This window comes from Bactrocera neohumeralis, chromosome 6 (assembly GCF_024586455.1).
Source record: "Bactrocera neohumeralis isolate Rockhampton chromosome 6, APGP_CSIRO_Bneo_wtdbg2-racon-allhic-juicebox.fasta_v2, whole genome shotgun sequence".
Taxonomy (NCBI): domain Eukaryota; kingdom Metazoa; phylum Arthropoda; class Insecta; order Diptera; family Tephritidae; genus Bactrocera; species Bactrocera neohumeralis.
Window position 1 is genome coordinate 21,607,548 of NC_065923.1, and position 23,866 is coordinate 21,631,413.

The window sequence follows — 23,866 nt, forward strand, 5'->3', positions numbered from 1 at the left end:
TAATCCCATATAGCGTAAACAGATCGCTCTTATACAAAATTTAAACGACATAAAGCTACCTATTGGATAAATAATTTATTTCTTGCCGGTCACATGCTTCTTCAAAAGGATGCTTAGAGGAGATTACTCTACTACGAGTAGTACTAGCGAGTCCGCCTTACCTTTTGTTTCTGTCGGTAGATTCCTACCGTCTCCCACTAATCACTCAGTTTTTTTGTCACGCTTTTCGTGGGACGGTTTCGTCGCCCTGAATAATGCCGTACCACGTGAGAGAAGTTGGTTTCAATCATCCCTCTCCTTTTACCTTGTCCTTTCCCACTCAGACCGGCTATTCACCTTCCGGACAGGTAGTTGTCTTATATGGTCCCAAGGTGGTGTCTGTTACGAGGCCAAGGCGAGGGTTGACAAATGCATTTATAAGACAGTGCCAAGCAGCGCAAAGAGCGAGTCATCTCAACCTACCACACCTAGTGAATGATGACGAAAGGGGCACTTACTCTAAAGCCTGCCAGGGTTTTAGCGGAAGGCAGCCTTTCAATAAGCGATTTCTACATAGTGTTACTCCTGCATACTCAGGTGACAGAATACCTTGACCACCAGTCCGAGGTCCATGTCGAAGAAGCGTGGAATATGGGTTTTATTTTATAAGAATTGTTTATTGTTACGAACATACACTATTAACAAAGAAATTCTGAAATTTTTGGAAAAACATATTTAAACTCGGCTATTGCGACGCCATTTCCGGTGACCTCTCGGAAAAACTATGCACCCGCGTTGGTAGGATAACTCTTTGCAGGATCATCTAAAGAGAAAAAATAAGCATTTTAGTTAAAACCTTAACTTAAAACTTAGACGAAGGACGCCTCGAGCGCACAAGTTCTCAAAGCTGTATCTCCGAAACTATTATACGGATCAACTTGAAAATTTGGGACAATATTCTAGAGGTGTTGTAGAATTTAAAAAGGCAATAAAAAAAATTTATTTTTTGAAACCCGTAAACCCATGTAACCCCTTATAGTCAACAAAATTCTCTATCCTCTGTATTTAATTCTGCTCTAAGGAGGGAAAAACATAAAGACGTGAATTACTTTAAATACGGTCATAAGCCCGAACAATCAATATATGTCCGGAGTTATAGGTATTGAGCAGTACTCACTGAAAGGAAATAAATACCGCTAAAACTTAGGCAGAATTATTGTTAATAAAAATTTGTTCATTCATTTGAGGACATTTGTATATAACGCTACAAGCTCAGAAACCCATTTAACGGCTTCAGAAGCACTTTTCCATATTATTTTTTTTATAATTATCATCATTTCCTCTCCCGGTTTGCGGTTTTGAAACTACTTTTATTCAATCCTCAAAGCTTTTGTATACAAAAAAAGAAATTTAATAAACATTTCTATTAATTTAATAAGTTTTTCTCTAATGTAAGACCACTTTATTGCTACACCACAAAGAATGCTGTGATTGGAACCGAAAGCCAAATTCAAGTCGTGTTTTCTCACGTTCAATTTATTATTGAGCTCTGTATGCTTTATCCCCTCTAGTAAATTTACCCCCTCCAACTTTTTATATAGCAAAAATTTAATACTTTTCTAGTTATTTACTAACTCTTCTACACTTTGAAGGCAAACATGCTTGTGTATGTATGTGTATACCTATAGTTTATAGACCCTCTCCTGCCAATTTGCAATGTGTTCTTTTAGTAAAACCAAAAAACAAAAAAAAACAAAAAATGTCTCTCTAACCCAGTTGACACCTAACTTTTAATTTTATTGTATGCATTTACCAAATCGAAATCAAAAATGTCACCTTCAACATTGAAAATGATTATTAATGCGTTGTTGCGTACAGTGTTCGCCATGGTAGATGTGGACATATTCACATATACAAAATACAAATACAAAATACAATATTACATAACTCAACTCTATACTCGTATATCATATTTCTCCCTGTTAAACGCCTAACTACTAACTACACAAGAAGCGAGAATTGTTATTTAATGCCTGATTTTGGCAATCCTACCCAAATTAATTACCATAATTACAACAACAACAAAAGTAAAGAGAAATCGAAAACAATTGCTAAGCTTTGCTACTGCATCAAAGACAAAGAGAAATGTGTCACATCGAAGGGCAATATATGTCAGCCACCAACAGCAACAACAATCGATATGCTGTGGCATGTGAGCTGTGAAAGTGAATCGTATATTAACTATATCTATTATACTATATATACTGGTATGTAGGTACAAAAGTGCACAGCGCGTCAGCGCAAGAGAAATTGCAAGTAGTGAGCTATGGGTCTACACGCTCATGGCTCGTAGTGGCGCTGCGTCGCGATGTGCATACTCGTATTACAATATTTCAGTACCCCCACCCAACCAGCTACAGTACCATCCCAATACAGTTGTTGTGATATGCAGGTTGTTTTTTTTTTAATTGTTGCTAATATATACATATAAGACTCAAGTAAAAAATTAAAGCGCGTTCAGTAATAAAGTTGACTGTTAACTTTGCTGTGCTAATTTCAGGCAGTGTTCGTTTTAATTTTTTTTTTTTGTATTTTTGGTTTATCAGAAAAAAATATTTTGTTATTTTTCGAAGCATTTTTGGACGCTTTTTAATGCTAACCGTTTATTTACTGGTTCCAAAAGTTCATTAATTGAATATTTGCCGTTTTTTCATAGTATTATAAAATATTTCGAAAAAGTTTACTTGCATTGTTTGTAGTTGTAATTGTTTGAATTGGTTGCGAGCGCTTAGAGTTTGTAAAATTTTTACATCCATATTGTGTTAGTTTTGAGAAAAAATATATATGATTGCAAACGCCACATATTTTTGTGATATTCGAAAATTTTTTTAGTAATTTAAATTTTGATTTTTCTTCAAATAACTCGAAAAAAAATTCCAACTTGGATTTTAGGCGCCACATTTGCGTTGCTCTTATTCTTACGTTTTTATAATGTCAATATGTTTTCAAAAAATATATAATTTTTTTTGTCAAACAATACAGAACAAAAACAGTACAAACAAGTGTTTTACCAAATAAGCAAACATTTGCAAAATAACTGCCGAAATTGTGGGCATTTTATTAAATTTTATCCTATTTTCTCAAAGAAAATAGTAAATTTTTTGCTCAACTTAGAAACAAAAATCGACTGCAGACCCGATTGTTAGTATTGTGTACGTCCTTACTCACTTTAGCCGTGTTTGATTAGCTTGGTTTAGCGATAAAATGTAGTCTTAAGTAGTGATTTTGACCTTTTATTTTTCCTAATGCAAGCTTTGTGTCTTTGGTTGGGGAAAAGTGAGCTCTTATATTCGAAAAATTAAGAAAATTAAATTTTTATTATTATTAAAAAAATAAATACTATAAAAAAAGTATTTGAAATTGGAAAAAAACTAATAACTTAAACTAAAAATTACAAAAAAGACAAATTATTGTTGTGAAAGCTTATTTGTGCTTCAAAAGCTTCTAAATACTCTATAGATTAAGGCGTTCACGAAGAACTGAGACGTGTTCTTCAAAATATTTTACTCAACCATTCACCTTAAGCAGTTCTCATAATTTTATGCGTTCGAACTTTCGCGAGCTTTCATAGTCGAAATCGAAACTATTTAAATCTCTGTTTAAATATATTTATTTTACTCAAACATTTGCCTTGAGCATCTTGAATTTATGCGTCCGAACTTTCGCGAGCTTTCATAGTTGAAATCGAAATTATTTCAAATCTCTAAAATTATAACATACCTTATATTATTCTAATAGCACACACTTAAAAAAACACTTTTTTAATAAAATTTGGAAATAACCAGAATGCGGGCAGCCACTTTCTTAACAGTTTTGTAAGATTTGTAAGATGAAAGCTCACTTTAGCATTATCTCTACCAACATTTTATAAATGATTCGAAAAATTTCTTCAAGCGTGTTTCTGAGTCAATAAGTGGTAGATTTATGCACTCGAACTTTCGTGAGCTTCCGAAGACGAAATCTAAAATGTTAATTAAGGCTGATAGTCACTATTATATGTCTCCATAAGCGCAAACTTTGAACAATTGTCTCACTTAACTGAAACTTTTAAAATACAAATATATTCGTGGCGAAGCTTTCCTAAGTGTGGCATTGAAAATTTTTTAAAAAATAGTTGTGATGAAAGCTTTCATTAGCTTTTTCTATATCTAAAATAATAAAAGTATTTATCGTTCCTAGCAAAAATGGTTTTAAAACACTTCGTTTCCGTGAACTTTGGTTTACTAACTTTTCAGAAATAGTTCCGTTGAAAGCTTTCATTAGTGTTGTTATCATCTAACTTTATAACGATTTGAATCGTTTCTAAAAAAGTTTAATGAAAGCTCTTTCCAGTATTACCTTGATGAAAGCTAATTTAAGCATTGGTTAGAAAACGCTTTTTAAAACATGGTTGCGATGAAAGCTTTCATTAGCTTTTGTTTTTAAAACTTTTCAGAAATAGTTCACGGAAGCTTTCATTAACGTTTGTAATCGTTTCTAAAATAGCTTGAAGAAAGTTCTCTTAAGTTTTACCTTCAAAGCTTTCATTAGCTTTCATTTTTAGAACTTTTGAGAAATATTTCCGTTGAAAGCTTTCATTAACCTTTGTCACAACGATTGTAATCGTTTCCAAAAGGGTTTGATGAAAGCTCTCTTAAATTTTACTTTGATAAAAGCTATTTTTAGCTTTGGTTTAAAAAACACTTTTCAGAAATAGTTTCGATATAAATTCGCTTAAATTTTACACTGAAAGCAATATTTGTTAAGAAATTTGTATTATTTTATACAATTTTCCTAGAAAATAAATTTTCATACTTTTAGTGTTTTCAAAGAAAAATAATTTCGAAAATATTAAAAACAATATAAATGTGTCTTTATATTACTAAAAACTGGTAACAGACTGAATGATTTCAATATATAAAAGTAATAAAATGTTTAAATTTAAGAAGCAAATATTTCAATCCACAGTGGAAGAGAATTCAAGGGAACCTTTGAAAAATTTAGAAAATTTTGAGCGCCGCAGTTTAAAACTTTATTAAACTGCAAAATTAATTCACAGTTCTTCGGAAGCAATCTTCAGATAATTTAGTCTAAAAATTCAACTCGAATAAAAAGACATTAAAAACTCACTCTAACCACAAAAGACGCAAAGTTATGCATAAATTTATAATTTGTTTATTTCTCATTACCACCACGCCAACCAACAACAACATTGTTTCATAGCCGTAGTGTGCAACGCGCCTCACAAACCCACTCTATAGTACCGCTAGCTAGATGAATAAGTAGTTAGTGCTGCGATCGCATTCCAATATAAATATGTGCCCCTAAAACTATGCTATCAATAAATAAAAATAAACCAACTAGCTGCAGCAGCAAGTTCAGATTAGCCTAACGAATTTTTAAAATAATTAATAATTTTTCTAAATAATTATTTTTGAATTTTTGTTTCTGTGTAAGCTATTATTATGTATATATAATAAATATTTTCGTAATTTTATTTAATTATAAATATTTATTTTTTGTTTTTATAATATAAATGTTTTTACCACCACCAATTGCGTACAAGCAAACTGTGTTTAACCCTTCTATACTTTCTGTTATCTGTTTCTTATGTCCACCTGAAAACTTGCAAATATATAACGGTATATGTTTTGTGTCTTTTGTTGTGTTGTGTGAATTTGTCACGTCAATATTATTATTTCTTGCTTTTGAGTATTAGAAAAATTAATAATTTTATTTTTTCCTTAAACTAACTCTAAGTAAAAATATTTATTTTAAATTGTTAGTAAATTTTAGTTTAGTTTTTACTTATTCGTATGTTTTTTGTCTTTGTCTCACAACCGTTAGAATGCATACATATTAGTAGCAAAGCTCGTGTGTTTCGTGTCTTCCCCACCCCCTGATCCAAGTAATTATGTCCAATAGTGTTAGCACTAAATACCGAATTCCATTCGGAAGTCAAGGCTCCGTTACTTTGTGTACATAATTCGCATATCTGCCAGATAATCAAATAAAGCATCACGACTTTTAGGACGCAATATAGCTTTAGAGCTTAAATCGTAGGTATTATTTTATTTTTAATTTATGTATTACTTTTTATTATATTATTTACAAATATAACTAAAGTCTATAATATAGCTTATAAGACCTCAGTATAGTCTCGTCAAAATCTTCCAAGCCCCTTGCACCTTGTCTTTTGACACAACCCTTACTCCCAACAGCTAGTCCGTAGCGAAACTCAATACACTTCCATCAAAATTCACATTTTTCTATTGCGTTACTTCAAAATGTATAAAGACATACTTATTTCTTTACATAAATATTAGACAGCAGATAAGCTGAAATGAATTCTTTGGAACTGGTTTGATGCAGACAAGCAGAAAGTGCTTGCGTTTTTGTGTGTGTGACTTGCAACAAAGTAACCAACAACAATTTTCAGCGCCTTGACTAAGTTCTCCAATTACCTTCAATACTTTTAAGTCATTAAGATCCCTGAAGCTTTCTGCCAAAAAAGCTTTGCTTTCTGTGTTTCGTAGACGAAAAACAAGCTTTCATTAGTTTTAAAAGTGAAATAATGATTTTGCAACCAGAGCTTTTAAGCTTGTTGAAGCATTCCCCAGAAAAAGCTTTGTATTTCTGTGTTCCAGAGACAGAGGACAAGCTTTCATGATTTACTTTAAAGTATAAGATTATTTTTACACCAAATGTATTAAGCTTTTAAGCTTCCTGATACTTTTTCCCAAAAAAGCTTTGCGTTTCTGTGTTGCAGAGGCAGGAAACAAGCCTTCACGATTTACTTAACAGTAAAACATTACTTTTACACCAAATATATTTAAGCTCCCTGAAGCTTTCAGCTTTGTTAAAGCTTAAAGCTTACACAGAAAATAAACTTTCACGATTTACTTAAAAGTAAAACATAATTTTTACATCAAATGTATTTAAACTCCTTGAAACTTTCTTTCAAAAAAGCTTTGTTTTTCTGTGTTTCATAGACAGAAAACAAACTTTTACCATTTTTTAGGAGTGAAAAAATATTTTTACAACAGTTAGATATATATAAGCCTCTAAGCTCCCAAAAGCTTCTTTCCTAAAAAGCTTAATTTTTTAATTTCTTATTGAAGACTGAGCATGCATATTTTTCTTACAACTGAAACTCTTCCTGGCTCTTAAGCTTTTAAGCTCCCTAAAGCTTTCAGCCCTAAAAGCTTTGTTTTTCTAAGTTTCTGACAGAAACAACAAAGCTATACGAGTTTTAAACTTTTAAGCTTCCCAAAGCTTTCTGCCTAAAAACTTTGTTTATCTAAGTTTCAGACAGAAACAACTAAGTTACACGAGTTTTGTAGATTTCTGCTTCTTACATGTTAGGAGGCGAGCATAAACTTTCCGAATATTCGACCACTGAGACACTACCGCCTTTTACTTTTAAAATTCCCCAAACTTTTTAGCTCCTTAAAGCTATCTACCTTACTTCTTACTTCGTTAAGCTTATCATTTAGTATATTTAAATATAATTTTTGTTAGAGCAATCTTAAGTAATAAGCAAAAGCAAAGTAACTCCCATAACGTTTTGGCGCATAAATACAAAAAAAATACAATAAAAACATAATGCGATTTTCAAGGCAGAAACAAAAACAATTTTTTTTGCAACAAAGTTTATGCTAAAACCAGAAAACTCTAAAACCAAAACAAAAAAAATGAAAATGAAAGAAACAAGCGTCTGAATTGAATCGAATTGAATATTCTTCTCAACAGGTTATCGCAGTGATATCCATACTATTTATAGTCCTGTCTACCATAGCCCTGACGTTGAACACCCTACCACAACTACAACACAGTGAGAATGGTACACCATCTGATAATCCGCAATTGGCTATGGTTGAAGCCGTTTGCATATCGTGGTTCACCTTAGAATATATACTTAGGTTTAGCGCGTCACCGGATAAATGGAAATTCTTTAAGGGTGGCCTTAATATAATCGATCTATTGGCAATACTCCCATATTTTGTTTCCCTATTCTTATTGGAGACGAATAAGAATGCAACGGACCAGTTCCAGGATGTGCGCCGGGTGGTGCAAGTATTTCGCATCATGCGCATCCTGCGAATCCTTAAGCTGGCCCGTCACTCAACGGGCCTGCAGTCGTTAGGCTTTACGCTACGTAATTCATATAAGGAACTCGGTCTACTAATGCTGTTCCTGGCAATGGGCGTTCTCATATTTTCTTCGCTGGCATATTTTGCCGAAAAGGATGAAAAGGATACAAAATTCGTTTCAATACCGGAAACATTTTGGTGGGCGGGTATTACAATGACAACTGTTGGCTACGGGGACATCTATCCCACTACTGCACTGGGAAAGGTTATTGGTACTGTGTGTTGCATATGCGGTGTTCTGGTAATCGCTTTGCCTATTCCCATCATCGTTAACAATTTTGCTGAATTTTATAAGAATCAGATGCGACGCGAGAAGGCGCTCAAGCGGCGCGAAGCGCTCGATCGGGCCAAACGTGAGGGCAGTATTGTGTCATTTCATCATATCAATTTGAAAGATGCCTTCGCCAAATCGATGGATCTCATTGATGTCATTGTGGATACAGGTGCGTAAATAACTATATATCTATATACATATTCATAAATACTTTATATATTTATAATAATAAATTTAAAAAAATACACGAAAATAATAATCATTAGCAAAACAACTTTTTTTTTTTTTTTGAAAAAAGAATATTTAATTATGCTTTCAACAACATACTTATGCTATGACGTCATGCCCATACTTTTTTGTCATACATTTTCATAGCATAAAATATTTATTTGTACTACTGTGCCATATATACCACTAATATTACACACACATTTTTAAAAATTACAAATTTATTTACAACAAAGCATAAATTATAAAAAAATGTTTTTGTATTGTAACGTAAAAATATAGGTATTTGTTGTTATTAAAAATATAACTAAACCCTAACATTCATTTACACAAAAAAAATTCAAAAAATAATAATATTTGTTTAGTTAAGTCTACAAATTGTAGTTGTAGCTGCCTTGCGGTATATTGCTTACAATAATTTGCTTACTTTCATTACTCCTGAGTTCGTGCGCTTTTCCTACATACTTTCACGCACACTTAATTCAATTTCTGGTTGGCTTTATAGCAGCTTGCTTTTCCAAATTCCATATACTTAACCGTTTTGTTCCATTTTTTCTCCAAAACAACTATTATTAACTAAAAATTAATAAAAATTGGCATTCGGCATGCATTTTTTCAATATTTTTATTAATTTCATATTTTCACAAATTTTACATTTTCACAAATATTTTTGTATATTTTTTAACACGGAAATTAAGTTGCAGCGAAATTTCAATAAAAAACTTACTGTTCTGTAAATATTTAAATAAATCTCTGATGATAGAAATTTTCAAAATAATTAGTTGTAGCTTAAAATGAACGATTAAGTAGCTTAAATAGAGTACACATTTTATAAAAAGTAAATTAAAAATTAAAAAAATATATACATACACAAAAAGTATTTATAAACTTGTACTAATATTATATGCAAACATGTATTTTCCACTTAATGATAAGTACATAGTATTTTAGAATTAGTAACTATTAGTATCTTCGATTTGCCACTTTCCTGCGCATTAGTCTTAAGCTCAGCACACTTATCGAAATATAAAAACCAAAGCAACGACTAAGTTGATAACTGAATTAGAGCAACAGAGAATGAAGGGAATGTGGATGCTTCATTGAAGTCTTCTATTTTATTGTTCTGCATATGAAATATTGAATTATGCCAATGTATAAAGCTTATACCAGTTACTTCGATTGGAAAATACCGCTATACCAGTTCTGAGGTGTGCACCACCCACTTATACCACTGATTTCGATACACTACTCTTCAAGGCTTGACGAATCGAAGAAAACTTTTAATAATTAGTCTGTTTATATATATGCAATACCTATATAAATACTGTTTAAATAACAAGTGCACAGTAAAATTTTTCTATAATTTAGCAATAAGTTTTGTATAAGAAATTCTTAGAAAAAGTTATTATTTAGCTAAAAAAGATTTCATACTTATTACCACTTCAGTTCGAACAATACATTAAGCAGCAGCCAGAACTTTCAAACACACTTTTATGGCATGTTAAGTTATATAATCAATACGCCCTTTAACTCGATTTGTCTATATCTTCAAACCTTTTAAATAATGGTGATCTATTTCGAGGTTCCCCATTTTCTTAAAGAAATTCTTAGGCATTTATTTTTTGAAGTTTATCTCGTTCAAATGTTGGCCGAGGCTACGTCTCAGCTGATTCATCCGTTAAGTCCTATTTTCGATTACTCGTCCGAGCATTTCGACTGGTAATTGGTGAATGGCACGCGTGATGTTTTTCTCTAAGGCTTGAATCGAAGCAGGATTGTCTGCATAGACTTTAGACTTTACATATCCCCACAGGAAAAAGTCGAATGGTGTGACATCACACGATCTAGGTGGCCAATTGACCGGCCCAAAACATGAAAATATCTGCTCACCGAAGCATTCTCTCAATTTATCCATTGTTTGATGCGATGTGTGGGAAGTGGCGCCGACTTGTTGAAACCAAATGTCGCCGAGATCACAATCTTCAATTTCAAGCATCAAATTGTCGGTTATCATGGCACGATAACGGTCACCATTGACTGATACGTTCTCACCGTCATCATTTTTGTAGAAGTATGGACCGATGAATTCACCGTCCCACAAACCACACTAAACCGTAATTTTTTCTAGATGAAATGGCAGCTTTCGAATCTTTTCAGGTTGCTCATCGTCCCAAATGGGGCAATTTTGCTTAATGGGCCTCACCGACTCACGCGTGATCTGTCCAAAAAAGACTATTGAAAAAAGGATCACCCATTAACATCAAAAGAACCTAATCGCATGCCAACCTAATTTGAAACTACATCCATTTATCTAATTATTTTGAAAAAAAAACCAATGTCATCCTTAGCGAACACCTTTACAATTTCAAAACATGCGTACTACTTCTGAATAAAATATTTACCTGAAAAATTAATCGCGGAGTTTTTAGCTCTCGGATGCATCATACAGCCCCCTTTGTTCCTAACCATATAAGTAAAGCTATCTCTAAGCTATCTTATAAGATCTGATCAAATTTGCCGGACCGATAAAAATTAACTACATTTTTATGTTTTCTAATATAATTTTTTATCATTGCTGTCAAAATAAGCTCTTGAGCCAATAAAAGATTGCCAACAGTCAAACCAATTTTCCACAAATTTGTCATAAGACTTCAAAGAGTCTGGGTTTGTTTAATGTAGGCTCCTCAGCTACACTGTCAAACATCTATTTTACGACCTCAACACGATGTCGTTTTTGCAAAGAGAAAAGTATTTTGGTACGATTCCAACATTGATACTGTGGGCACTCACATATGGCAACCCTGTTTGTCAATTATTCTGTGGGTACACAGACAAGAGGTATCAGATCTGGCAACACGGTTTTGTCAGTTATTATTTCTAGAAGCGTCACTCTTTTGATAGACGCCATCAAGGATAGAAGTGCTTTTAAATAAATATTTTGTAACGTTTTAATAAATGTGGTGTTTCATTCGCCACAATACGTCTCATACCCAAAAAATTAACCTAAATTCACCGAATGTCTTGTGCCACTCAAATATTTATATGCATACGTGATAGAGTGGACTTCCCGAAACCCGTGTGCAACATTTTTAACAATTCCTTAGCCAAGATACCATTCGAACCAAAAAACTTTCAAACAAGCTACTTGTTCAATTTTTATTCTCGATTAGATTTGCACGCGGTCAGTCCGGGTCAAATTTGATCACATGATATAAAGCTTACCATCGTTTGGAAAATGTTTGACAATGCAGAGGTCTTTATTGCAATAGTTCAAGTGTGTTTTACTGAACGGCAATCAACAAATACCTTTCTAGTGGTTTTTAGTTATATTTTCGAAAGATTTAGGATTCAATTTATTATACTTAGTATTTCTACTGCAGCACCACATTTAAGCATTATCTAGAAGTATGTATATTCGGAAAAATAAATTTTTATTGTTAGGCTTAATAACTGATTTTTTATCTACATGCTCAAAGTATTAGCATTTCCACTATCAACACTCATATATAGTATACCCATATTTTCCCATAGTGCTTTGGTGCAACATAGGGCCTCAAAATCATCAACACTCACAGTTGACTGAGAATACTCAATTGGAATTGCGCCTGCCTAGCAATCACTTTAAGTAGATTAATTAAGTAAAAGTCTTTGTGTTTTAAGCAGCGCATTTACATGACATTAAGTTGGTGTTATGTGACCACAAGCCAACGTTAAGCGTCTAACTATTAGGCCAACACCAACACCAAACAAAAAAGCAATAAAAATGAAATGCAAAAAAAAACACACAAACAACAACCGACAGACAAATACACAAACACAAATATCAATACATACACAAATGTCTGCATAAAAAGTAACTAAAACAGCAACAACCGGAAAAACGCCGGCAAAAAGTAGCTTAGCAAAAACAAAATGGCTTCAAGCAGCGTTGCAGTCGATTGCCTAAGTTTCAAGTGCAAAACGCTTTTTCTTCTTCTTTCGTTTTTGTTTCTTTTTTCCCTACATATGTATCTTTTTTTCGCCATCCCTATCAACGGGAACTTAGTTAAAGTGCAAATGACATCACTCAGGGCAATTAAGTGTGCCCCCAAAGTGTCGGCGCTTACTGCATAAGTATTTATACCTACTCGTAACGTATACGTAAAGACTTACGTACTTAATTGCATATGTGTAGTATTAGTGTGACTACTTACTTTCATGTGATATCTTTTATCGTATATGTGTATGTGTATCTTGTAGGCAAGCAGACAAATGTCGTACATCCGAAAGGTAAAAATCAGAAAGCGCCAAATATAGGAAAACAACCATTGAGCGCTGTAATCGCAGGTGAATACACACTTACATACGTAATTAGCGTAATTAGCGTAATTTTTCTTCTCCACCTCCTTTAATGTTGAGCTTTGTATAGCAAAGGCAAATGCAAAAGCAAAAGCAAAAGCAACAATAAATCACATTTGCTTCCACACCGTTTCAACTACAAAATTCGCAAATCTACTCATACTTACTTAGATAGTTTTCATAGTTAGGAAATATACTAACATATGTACATACATACAAACAAAATGTTTTTTAGAAATGAAATAATCGTTATAGTGACACTTACGAATATAACTGTGCACTGTAAACTTGCCACATTTTATAATTTTGAGGTATTTACATAGAGAAATTTTATTTTTGCGTAGGTACACTTGCAGTAAAGAGATTGTAATGAAAGCAAACCGTTTTGAATTTTGTAAACTATTTTGTTCACAATGTAAAAAATTTACACACTTTCAAAGGATTTAATCAATAATTATGAAATAATGTTTATAAAAGATACTATTAGAACTTAGCTAATAAACCGAATAATAAATTAAGAATAATTGTCCAAAGTTTTACCGAAATAGTTTGAACGAAGATATTTTATAAAAGCGTCAAATCTTCCTTTTTTCTATCACTATTCAAATTCTTCTTCTTTATTGGCATAGACACCGCGGTTAAAGACGAATTTACATCAGCGCGCCGGTCGTTCTTCCTTTTCGCTGTTTTTTGCCAATTGGAGATTCCAAGTGCAGCTAGGTCCTACTCCACATGGTCTTTCCAATGCAGCAGAGGTCTTCCTCTTCCTCTGCTTCCTGTGGCGGGTACTGCGCGAATACTCGAAAAGCTACAGTGTTTTCATCCATTCGTCCCTTCGGACGATATAACCTAGCCAACGTAGCCGCTGTCTCTTAATTTGCTGAACTATATCAAGGTCGTCGTATATCTCATACAGCTCAGGCCAATGTCCAAAGGTCCATAAATCTTCCGCAGAACGTCCGCTTTATCTTCATCGATTGGGGATTTGGGTTCACCATCTCCTGGTGTTAAGCCTTCGCTGCCATTCAACAGGTTGAAGAAGTATTCCCTCCAAAATTTCAGAATGTTCTGGACGTCAGTCACTAGATCACCTCTGAGGGTTCTACAAGAGTATGATCCGGTCTTGAAACCTTTGTTAGTTGCCACATCTTTTCATAGAATTATCGCGCATTTCCCCTGTCAGCCAGCTTGTCAATGTTTTCGTACTCACGCATTTCGGCCTCTCTCTTTTTATCTGCAAATGCGTCTCGCTTCCATCTTCAGTTCTCGGTATCTATCCCATCTCGCACGTGTTTTGGTCGCTTGTAATGTTGCGAGGTAAGCAGTCTGTTTTCTCACCACTGCGACGCGGCACTCTCCATCGTACTAGTTGTTATTTTGCCTTTTCCGCAAACTAATGGTTCCACTTGCAGCTATACGTAAGGAGCTTGAAATGGCGTCCCATAGTTCCTTTATGCCGAGTTGCTGATGAGTGCTCTCCGAGAGCTTGAGTGAAAGCCGAGTAGAAAATCGATCGACTGCCTCTTGTGATTGCAGCTTCTCGATGTCGAACCTTCCACAGAGGCGGGTGCGAATCTTGGCTGCAACAAGATGGTGGTCCGAATCGATGTAAGGACCTCGGAGCATCTAAAACACTGTCTTCCGTCTATCACAACATGATCGATCTGTTTGGTGACTTTTCGATCCGGAGACAGCCAGATACCTTTATGAATTTTTCTACGCTGGAATCTAGTACTACCGATGACCATATTTCGGCCCTCGGCGAAGTCGATCAGCCTCAACCCATTTGAGGATCTTTCCTCGTGGAGGCTGAATTTACCGACTGTTGCGCCAAAGATACCTTCTTTGCCTACCCTGGCGTTAAAGTCGCCAACCACGATTTTGACATCTTTGGTCGCATCGTCCTTCTCTTCCGTCAGGGCGTGAGCGCAAATCAGCGATATGTTGAAGAACTTTGCTTTGATGTGGTTTGTGGCTAGACGTTCATCCACCGGGGTGAATGACAGTACTCGGCGACGGAATCTGTCTCCCACCACCAATCCCACACCGAATTTGTGCTCCTTTATATGGCCACTGTAGTAAATCCATCCATCACATTTCTTAGACGGCGGTGATGTCAGCCTTCACTCTAACGGAAGGACATCAACCAGCTGAGCGGCGGCACCTCCCCAATTAAGGGACCGGATATTCCATGTACATGCCCTTAAATCGTTATCCTTAATTCGTTTGCCATGGTCGTCATCAAAAGGAGGGTCTCTCATCCGAGGCTGTTGGAAATTTTTCATTGGGAGCATTTTTACATGGCTGATACCAAACCCAGTGCACAATGGATGGAGAGGATTTTTCGGCATTTCACTTTAGCTCGCCTTCAAACGATTGTTCTTTGGCTACCCAGAGGATACTTGGTCTAGGACCGGAAGTCGTGAGCTGCTTGAGCCATATGTAAAAGAATCGTTTCTGGCCACTCCCAAGTGAATGACAATCAGAGAACTTTCCTCACTTGCGTGAACTTCCCCACATGACTCCATCGTCCGAGATCACGAGCTTCAATATCAGGCAACAAATAGTAGGTTATCATGGCGCGATAACCATCGCCATTGACGGTTACGTTGTCACCGGTATCATTTTTGAAGAAATATAGACCTATGATTCCACCAGCCCACAAATCACACCAAAGGATTGTTTTTTCTGGATGAAATGGCAGCTCTTGAACCTCTTCAGGTTGTTCTTCGTCCCAAATACGGAAATTTTGCTGGTTTACATACCCATTAAGCCAGAAATGGGCCTCATCGCTGAACAAAAATTGGTTAGAAAACGTCGAATCTTCTTGGAACTTTTCAAGATCCCTAAGAGCGAAGCGATTTCTTGTGGGAAGGCACGCTATATTTTGTAGGTTCCGAAAAAAGTATTTATACTTGGATCACTATGTTAAGAAAAAATAATAAAATAGTTATCATATACAGGACATTTAACAGAATTACTCACATTGTTTTTTATACACAACTTCACTCATTCAACTATTGAGATGGCAATTTTTAATATACATATGTATATATATATATGCAAAGTCAATCAAAGCGCAAATACACACAAGCTCATTATAAATATAATATTATTGATAAATTAGCTGTATTTACTATATGTTTTATAATTAAGGCCGAATCTGTATACAGATTTCGTTGTATAATAAAAAAGTGCTCGGAGACGATTGCTTTGCTATGAACACCTTTCTTGGATCCATGTTTGTACACGCTGGCAAAAAAACATAAATATATTTCATGCAGTTACCTGAGTATATAATTAAGTGTAAATATATTTAAATAAAAGATATCATATAATATTTGATAAGGAACACCACTGAATTGGACATAACCATTAGTATGCTATGAGACACCTGGGATCCAGTTGCTGCTGTAAATAACAAACAAATCCACGAAAGCGCACGCAGTAATTAATAGTACAATATTTATATGTATATTTCAATATAGAGTTACCATGAATACAAAAAAAAATAAAAAAAAAACTTGTGCTTAAATCAGCAAAAAGTTGAAAAAAGTTAGAATATCGTACCATAAATTTATTTTTTTTTTAATTCCATATTTTACGCAACATTATTGGTGACTTTATGCTTAAATTTTGCTATTTCGATATGGTTTTCAAACGTTTATTGGGTTGCGTTGCCTGTCTGCATATTTAAGTTTAGTTTGCAGGCAGATTTTAAATTTTAGAAAAATTTATTTAAAAAAAAATTAGTTTTATAAGTATGGCAGCATTAATTTTTTTCTTTTTTAGTATAATTTATGAACTTTTTTTGTACAAACTTATGATTTATAAATAGAAATAGCAACAACTACCTTTTATTTCCCCAACATACACCAACAACAATAACTCCTGAAACATTTCGTATTGTCGAATTGAAAGTATGCTATTTTCAAGTGCTGAAATTTGTTATATAAACTTTAATTACAAAAAAAAATATTTTTTATAAGTATGTCATGAGCATCTGGCTGAAATTGGTTTTAAATTTACTCAAAATTGATTTTCAAAAATAGTAAAAAATTTTAGAAGTTTCAAAAATGTTATATTTTTGAAAAATTATTTTTCATAGCGTATTTCCTAAAAATTTTAGAAAACTCATTTTTGCATGAATATAATAGATTTGCAGTTTCAAAACAAAAGGTAAACGATTCTAGCGAACATTTTAAGCATTTTACAGTAGATTTTAAACAATTTTTTATAGAAAAATTTTTACAGACATTCTAATAAAACTGCTGCAACCGATGTTGTTAATGTTACTATAGTTTTTTTTTCAAAAAAAAAATTTCAATAAAATATATTTTTTTTCAACAAAAAAAAAGTTTTTTCAGCAAAAAAAACTTTTTTTCAACAACAAAAAAATTTTTTCAAAACAAAAATTTGAACTGACTATATTTCAAAATTTTTACTTAAACTGCAAAATTTAAGGGAAATAATACCGTTATATATAAATGTATAATAATTATTATTAAATTTTTTCCAACTATTAATTTTTTACCGATTATTAAATTTAAAAACCAATCTGTTTTCGAAAATCCAAAAATATGCAATTCGTCCAAAAATTAATATTTCTGCTCCATTGCGTGCCTTCCTAACTACCAAAACCAGCTGCAGCAGTTTAATTGAAGTTTAATAGGATTTTTAGAACCCCCCTAATAGCGAGTATTGCAGTTATGTATATACATCTAATAATAATAGTTCTTTAAATTAGTGTGAAATTGCTTAATATCAACACAATACACCATCACTTCGCTTCAACTGCTCCTCTCTTAGCTTCGTACTATTGCCGAAAAAGCTCTCTGAGCAAAAACAAGTAATTTATAAATAAATAAACAATTACATATAAGTAGTTAGTTATATATACAAACATACTTATATAATTAGTGAAACAAGGTTTTAAATGTTTATGCTAATAAAAGCTAACATTTCACTTAAAAAAACTGTAAAATCTTCTCTCTTTTCTCTTTCCTCTCTCTCACTCTACGCCAAATCGTTCATATTTGTCCACCGTTTGCGGTACAAATCATCATCATCATAACGTTCATTTGTATTAAACAAAAACCATGTATATTACATAATCACAACAACAATTGACACAATCACCGCTAACAACAACAACATGCCAACCAATCGACACTTTCACCAAAAAAATAAAAATCAAAAAATATAAAAATACAAAAAACAATCCCACAAACATCATAAACGCTAACCACGCCCACCTGTATACCACGCACACATCACCAACACATATGCAAAATGAAAACACAAAATTAAAAAAAAAACTTTAAACACATATTTGTCATCCAACATGCTGGCGCCTCATCAACCACCAATTCAAACAATAAAAAATAAAAATTTATTGCAACAATAACAAAACTGTAATCAAATTCAAATTTTATGAACCGAAAAAAATCGCATTACCGTGAAAATGGCCGTCGCTCATGCAAACATTGCGGCACTTTCACGCTTGGCGCCTAAAACACACACCACCTACTACCACTACGGCACCCACTCACACACACACACATGCAATTTCGTCACATTTATCACCCGCTGGCGGCCACAATTCGCCGGAAACCGCTTAATTGCACCACCTGCTGGCGTCGTCGTCGTCGTTGAAGCAGGTGAAAAGAACACACTAATCGAACAACCGCCACCGCCAACTTTCAGCACGCCACGCCGTCGTGCGCTCTCGGCGCGTATACAGGAATTGAATCGCAGCTTGTTGGAGGAGCGTGAAGCCCAAAACCAGAACAGTTCCAGTGATAATGAGGATAGTAGATAATTTTTAATGCAAACGAAATGCAAATGGCTGTTCCACGTGATAACGGCAAAATTACAGCAACAACAGGAAGCGCTACTGGACCAATGGCTGGCGCAGAGAATAAGTTTGATAATATACCTGAACAAGGGCACACATAAATACGAGTAGAGCATTGGAGTGTATAAAAGATTAAGGTTTTTTTTTTTGAACGATCGTTTAAGTTTGAGGGATTATATAATGCGTTAGATATACACAACTATATACGAACTTATAATATGATCACACACATACGAATTCGCATACAAACATAAACATTGAAAACATGAAACAACCATACGCATACACAGACATTTATGTATATAAAAATACCCTGCAGCGAAATGTGTGGTATGCATTTACCATATCTTAAGACTAGTACGAACCCAACTAGTCCGTAAGCTATAATTTTTTCTTGAAATTTAAATCCTATGCTAACTAAACTTCCGAAATACCTTTAATTTGATATCAAAACTATGTTATTGTATTAATTTAATCATTTTACTAGTAACAAAATTTTCAAACAGGCGGCAACCCTTTAGAAAAAATATTTGTCTGACAGTCATCTTTATACTTGTTTGGGTTTTTTACCCATAATCTAAGAATTTATTAATTCTTTTTCCAATTTATCCAAAAACAAATAGGTGGCAACTCTCTTCAAAAGTAATCTAAACTTTTATTAAAACCTATTAAAGTTTCATAATTTTTTTTCCAATTTATACCAAAAATAAATAGATGGCAACTCTCCTCAAAAATAATCACAGCTGTGATCTCCCTGGAACTTCTTTTAAAAAATAATTAGTTTATTTTTACAATTTTGTTGAGTAAAATTTTTAATTTTCAAACGGGTGGCAACATTTTAAAAATAAAACACCTTACTATAAACTTACTCAAACCGCTTCAATAATTATAATAACCAGTTAACCTCAACACTTTTCTACTTCAATTCAAATGTTAAACATGTGGCAACCCTCGTAAAATATTATTTTGATTAGTTTTTAAACCGATTTAGTTTAAGGTAATTTAATATTAGCGGCTTTAATCATATTTAAGCCGTGTTATTTTAAAAATTTCGATGACGAAATATCTTACGACTAGTACGAGCCGAAATAGTCCGCTAACAAATAGATACACAATGAAACGAAACTTCTCTGAGCGACCACTGCTCCGAAATTTAACTTTATTAGAAGGAAAGTGAATATTTGTCAGTTTATTTGAACGAGTATTTTCAACCAGGTGGCAACCTATTCCAAAAGTATATGTCTGACTGACTAATTCTTCTTTATTTGCGTTGACACCGCTTACGTGGCAATACATCCGAGGCTTTTGTGTCGTTTTCATTGTGAGTATTTTTTTATCTGGCATGCCCCAAACCGAGCGCACAACCCTGGGAAGGGATGCCTTTTCACTTTAGCCCGCCTTCAAACGGGTGCTTTTTGGCTACTTGGTTTAAGACCGGAAGTGGTGAGCTGCTTGAGCCACATGTAAAAGATACTTCTTTCTTAAACTTAATTAAAACCTTACATTTATTTTCAAGAAAATTTTAAATAGATGGCAACTCTACTCAAAAATATTTACGCCTACAATCTTTCTGAAAACACTTTACTTCGAGTTCTTACTATATTTATTAGTTTTTTTACAATTTTATTGAAAATTTTTTTTAAACAGGTGGCAAGACTCTGCAAACTTATTTCCAATCACAAGCTGTACTTCAGTTTGACGCTGATATTGTGTTATTTTGACACCCATATTGAAATACAGGATAGTTTGTTGATTCTTATAATTATAGTGAATTAAAGTTTGTAAACAGGTGGCAACACTGCAAAAATAATAGATCCGATTATGAGATTGCTTATGCCTTTTGAATTTCACTCCAAAAATATTATTATATTTTCAAAAAACTATTCATATTGAAATTTTTAACATATGGCAACCCTCGAAAAATATTTTTTTAACCCAACATCTTTTAAACCGGTTTAGTTTAACATCTCTGTTTAGTACTTCCAGAAAACTTTTTTACAAAAGAAATTACAAATAGTTGGCAACCCTTAATCCTTTTTCAATAAACTGAATATTAGAACCAATACATTAAGCCGATTTAACTTAATATCCGTATTTAGTATTTCCAGAAAAATGTTTTTACAAACAAAATTACACAGGTGGCAACTTTCAGTTTTTTTCAATAATCTGAATATTAGAACCACCAGTCCTCTAATGTGATATACTTTTGTCCACCACAAAATTTCGTTGTTTCACTGCAGGGTATATATTATGCATACAAAACACGCACACATTCAATTGTAAGTGACTATATACCATTATATACATGAAAAGCTTATTGTTGCAGAAACCTAGACCTGTTGAATTAAATGCTTAGCTCTTTATATGCATACAAACTAATGTGCAACAAATCCTACATTCTATAATTAAGTCTTAGCAGTTGCGAGCGTTGCCATACCAATGAACTTGTGCACTTATGTTCAGCAAAATTATCCTACATATATACAAACCTACTTTTCATGGCAGAAAATAGCATAAATACATAGTACATACATAGCCAAGCAAAAGCGCAGCGTAGAAGTTGACGTTATAAAAAACTTAAGGTTAAAAATCATAAAACCGTTATACGCCATAAAAGTTGTTTATACAAGACATATTATGCTTGAGTGCATTTTTTATACACATAACTGTGCAATATGCAGACCAACAATATAAAGCGAAAAGTACATAAAAACAAAAGCTTCCAATAGAGAATATTCAAACTTCCAGCAAAATGCTTACCACTAAAATAAATATAAAGTTAAAAAAACAACAATAAAAATGAGAACCTTCGAGTTGTAGATATGTTTGGCATTTTTATTAAATTTTTTATTTAAATTTTTTTCTATAATTTTTTTTATTTTTAAAACTTTTTTTAATTTTTAAATCCAAATGATTGCTGTGTTCTAGTAAATATTCAAAAAAAATTGTATATACATACATATAAACGCGAAATTGTTGTAAAAATATTTATAGATGTCATTCCATTTACAAAACCAAAAGCAAAATGCAAAAAAGAAACGTAAAACAAAACAAATATTGTAGTATATTCAAATATATGTATGTAAGATTAACGAATTCCAAGGCTTGAAATATTTTATACACCAAACAAGATTAGGTTGCAAGTATATAATACTTGTTGTTGTTACTAGTAATACATAAATACAATTATATATATGTAGTATATTAAATTTTGCATACAATTGTATAGATTTACATACAGACATACATATGTACGTAGTTTTTAACGAAAGGCGAATGTTAGTTATACACAATCCATAGGCATACATATATACTACACTAGGTTGTAAGGTAGAGTACAGTTAATGTGAAGAGCGTGTGAGTAACGTGAGTGGATCATTACTAACTTCGACAAATCAATTATCTTCATTATCATTTCGAGAAAAGTCTATCTTGATCCTTAAGATTTTAAGCTATTGATTTACAGAAATATTTGAAATATTGAGCTGTTTCCACTTCATCTTCTTCCATACAGTTTCTGCAGATGGCGCCTAGTAGGATTCCCAGCCATTCTGCGTTGACGGCAATAGGGAGTGGCTAGCCTTACTGAGGGCAGATCACTAGATCTTTTGTGATCGATCTTGGACCCAAAGATTTTTGCACAGCGCTTGTACCTATGGTGGTCCAGCGCCAGCCAAGCTTCCTTGAATCCCAGTTGTCTAATAGTAGAACACAAGAGGATAAGGAAACCGCGACCCACTCCCATCCTAATGATAGCAGTTCTAGGTTGCCTTTTCTTGATAGCTCATCAGCTTAACAGTTTCCCGCAATTCCGCTGTAGCCTGGACCTCATACCAGTCTTATAACAAAGGCACTCCAAGCTATTGATAGCGAGGTTAGGTTTGACCAGCCACGATGTTATCTGAGTGGATAGTCACTTTTCTGAAGGAGGGTGCACTCCAAAGCAGTAAATCTACTGCTACCTTAATGGCTGCAACCCCGGCCCGGAAGACACCGCAATAGTCAGGAAGTCTAAAACTGGAGTTGAAAACTCCAACAACCTTCCCCCCCAAGGCTTTGTCTCATCTGTGAAGAAGCTCGCGACCCCTCTTCTCCAACGGCTTCTTCCCACCCATAACTTCCTCGCCGGTATATGGTTAGAGAAGAAGCTACCAGAGTTCGATTTGGCGACTCCATGATCCAAGTAATCTGGTATAAAGTCAAAGTGTTTGAGGGTTTCCGAAACGCTTGTTCTTTTAGAAACCCAGATTCTCTGAGTCTGATGGCAACTTTCTCAACCATACACCTTTGGGTGAGAGCCCCCAACTTTTGCCAATGGCTCCTCTAAAGAAGTACAAGGCAATCGAAGCCTTTTTTGCTCTCTTTTCGATATTCGGCTTCCATGAAAGCCTCCAAACCAGGATGAACCCGAGATATTTCACTTTGTCCGCTGGTTTCAGACGGATGTCTCCCTTTTGGGGCAGCGGCAGTGGAATCGCCGGAATCTTGTATCTTCTAGTGAATAACGCCATCTCGGTTTTATTTGGATTGGTGGTGAGACCGTTTACAACTGCTTAGTTTGTTACGATGCTCAGATACCATACGTAATTTTAGGCGTTTGAATGTAAAAAAAAATTTACTTAAAAAATTCTTGGTTAAAATAATTAAATGTTAGTTTTTCGGGATACAGGAAATTAACGGAACGTCGGAAGCCAGTTGTCTAGCCAGCAGCCATTTTCGCTTCGAAACCCTTACCACTACTCCTGATTTATGACATTTATATTCGAAAATCTTGGATCGCAATGAATTCTTTGCTTTGGCCTATATATTAGACCGTTCATATCTTCAATAACGGGCCTTTTGTTGTTACATTAGTTACCTGAATCGGCCGAACATTTGGTTACTTTGCTCCCCTTCACCACCTTCAATTAAGGCCCCTATAAGAGCATTATATTCCGTATCTTCACATAACTGCTTCTTGTAAAAGAGATTGAACAACGCTATATTAGGATATTAATA

The 23,866-nt window shown here is 33.9% G+C and overlaps 1 protein-coding gene across 11 annotated transcripts in view; it reads left to right on the top strand.

Moving 5' to 3' along the window:
* LOC126763101 (potassium voltage-gated channel protein Shab) overlaps positions 1-23,866 on the top strand; it is a 225,180-nt gene that overhangs the window by 145,141 nt on the left and 56,173 nt on the right. For 9 of the 11 annotated variants that reach the window (XM_050480311.1, XM_050480310.1, XM_050480314.1 and 6 more), the window contains exon 6: positions 7,771-8,614. In XM_050480311.1, the coding sequence (XP_050336268.1) occupies positions 7,771-8,614 (844 nt within the window). Of the gene's footprint in view, positions 1-7,770; positions 8,615-12,912; positions 13,000-18,671; positions 22,312-23,866 lie in introns of those variants that run through there. The other 2 variants (XM_050480319.1, XM_050480318.1) reach the window with 2 other exon arrangements.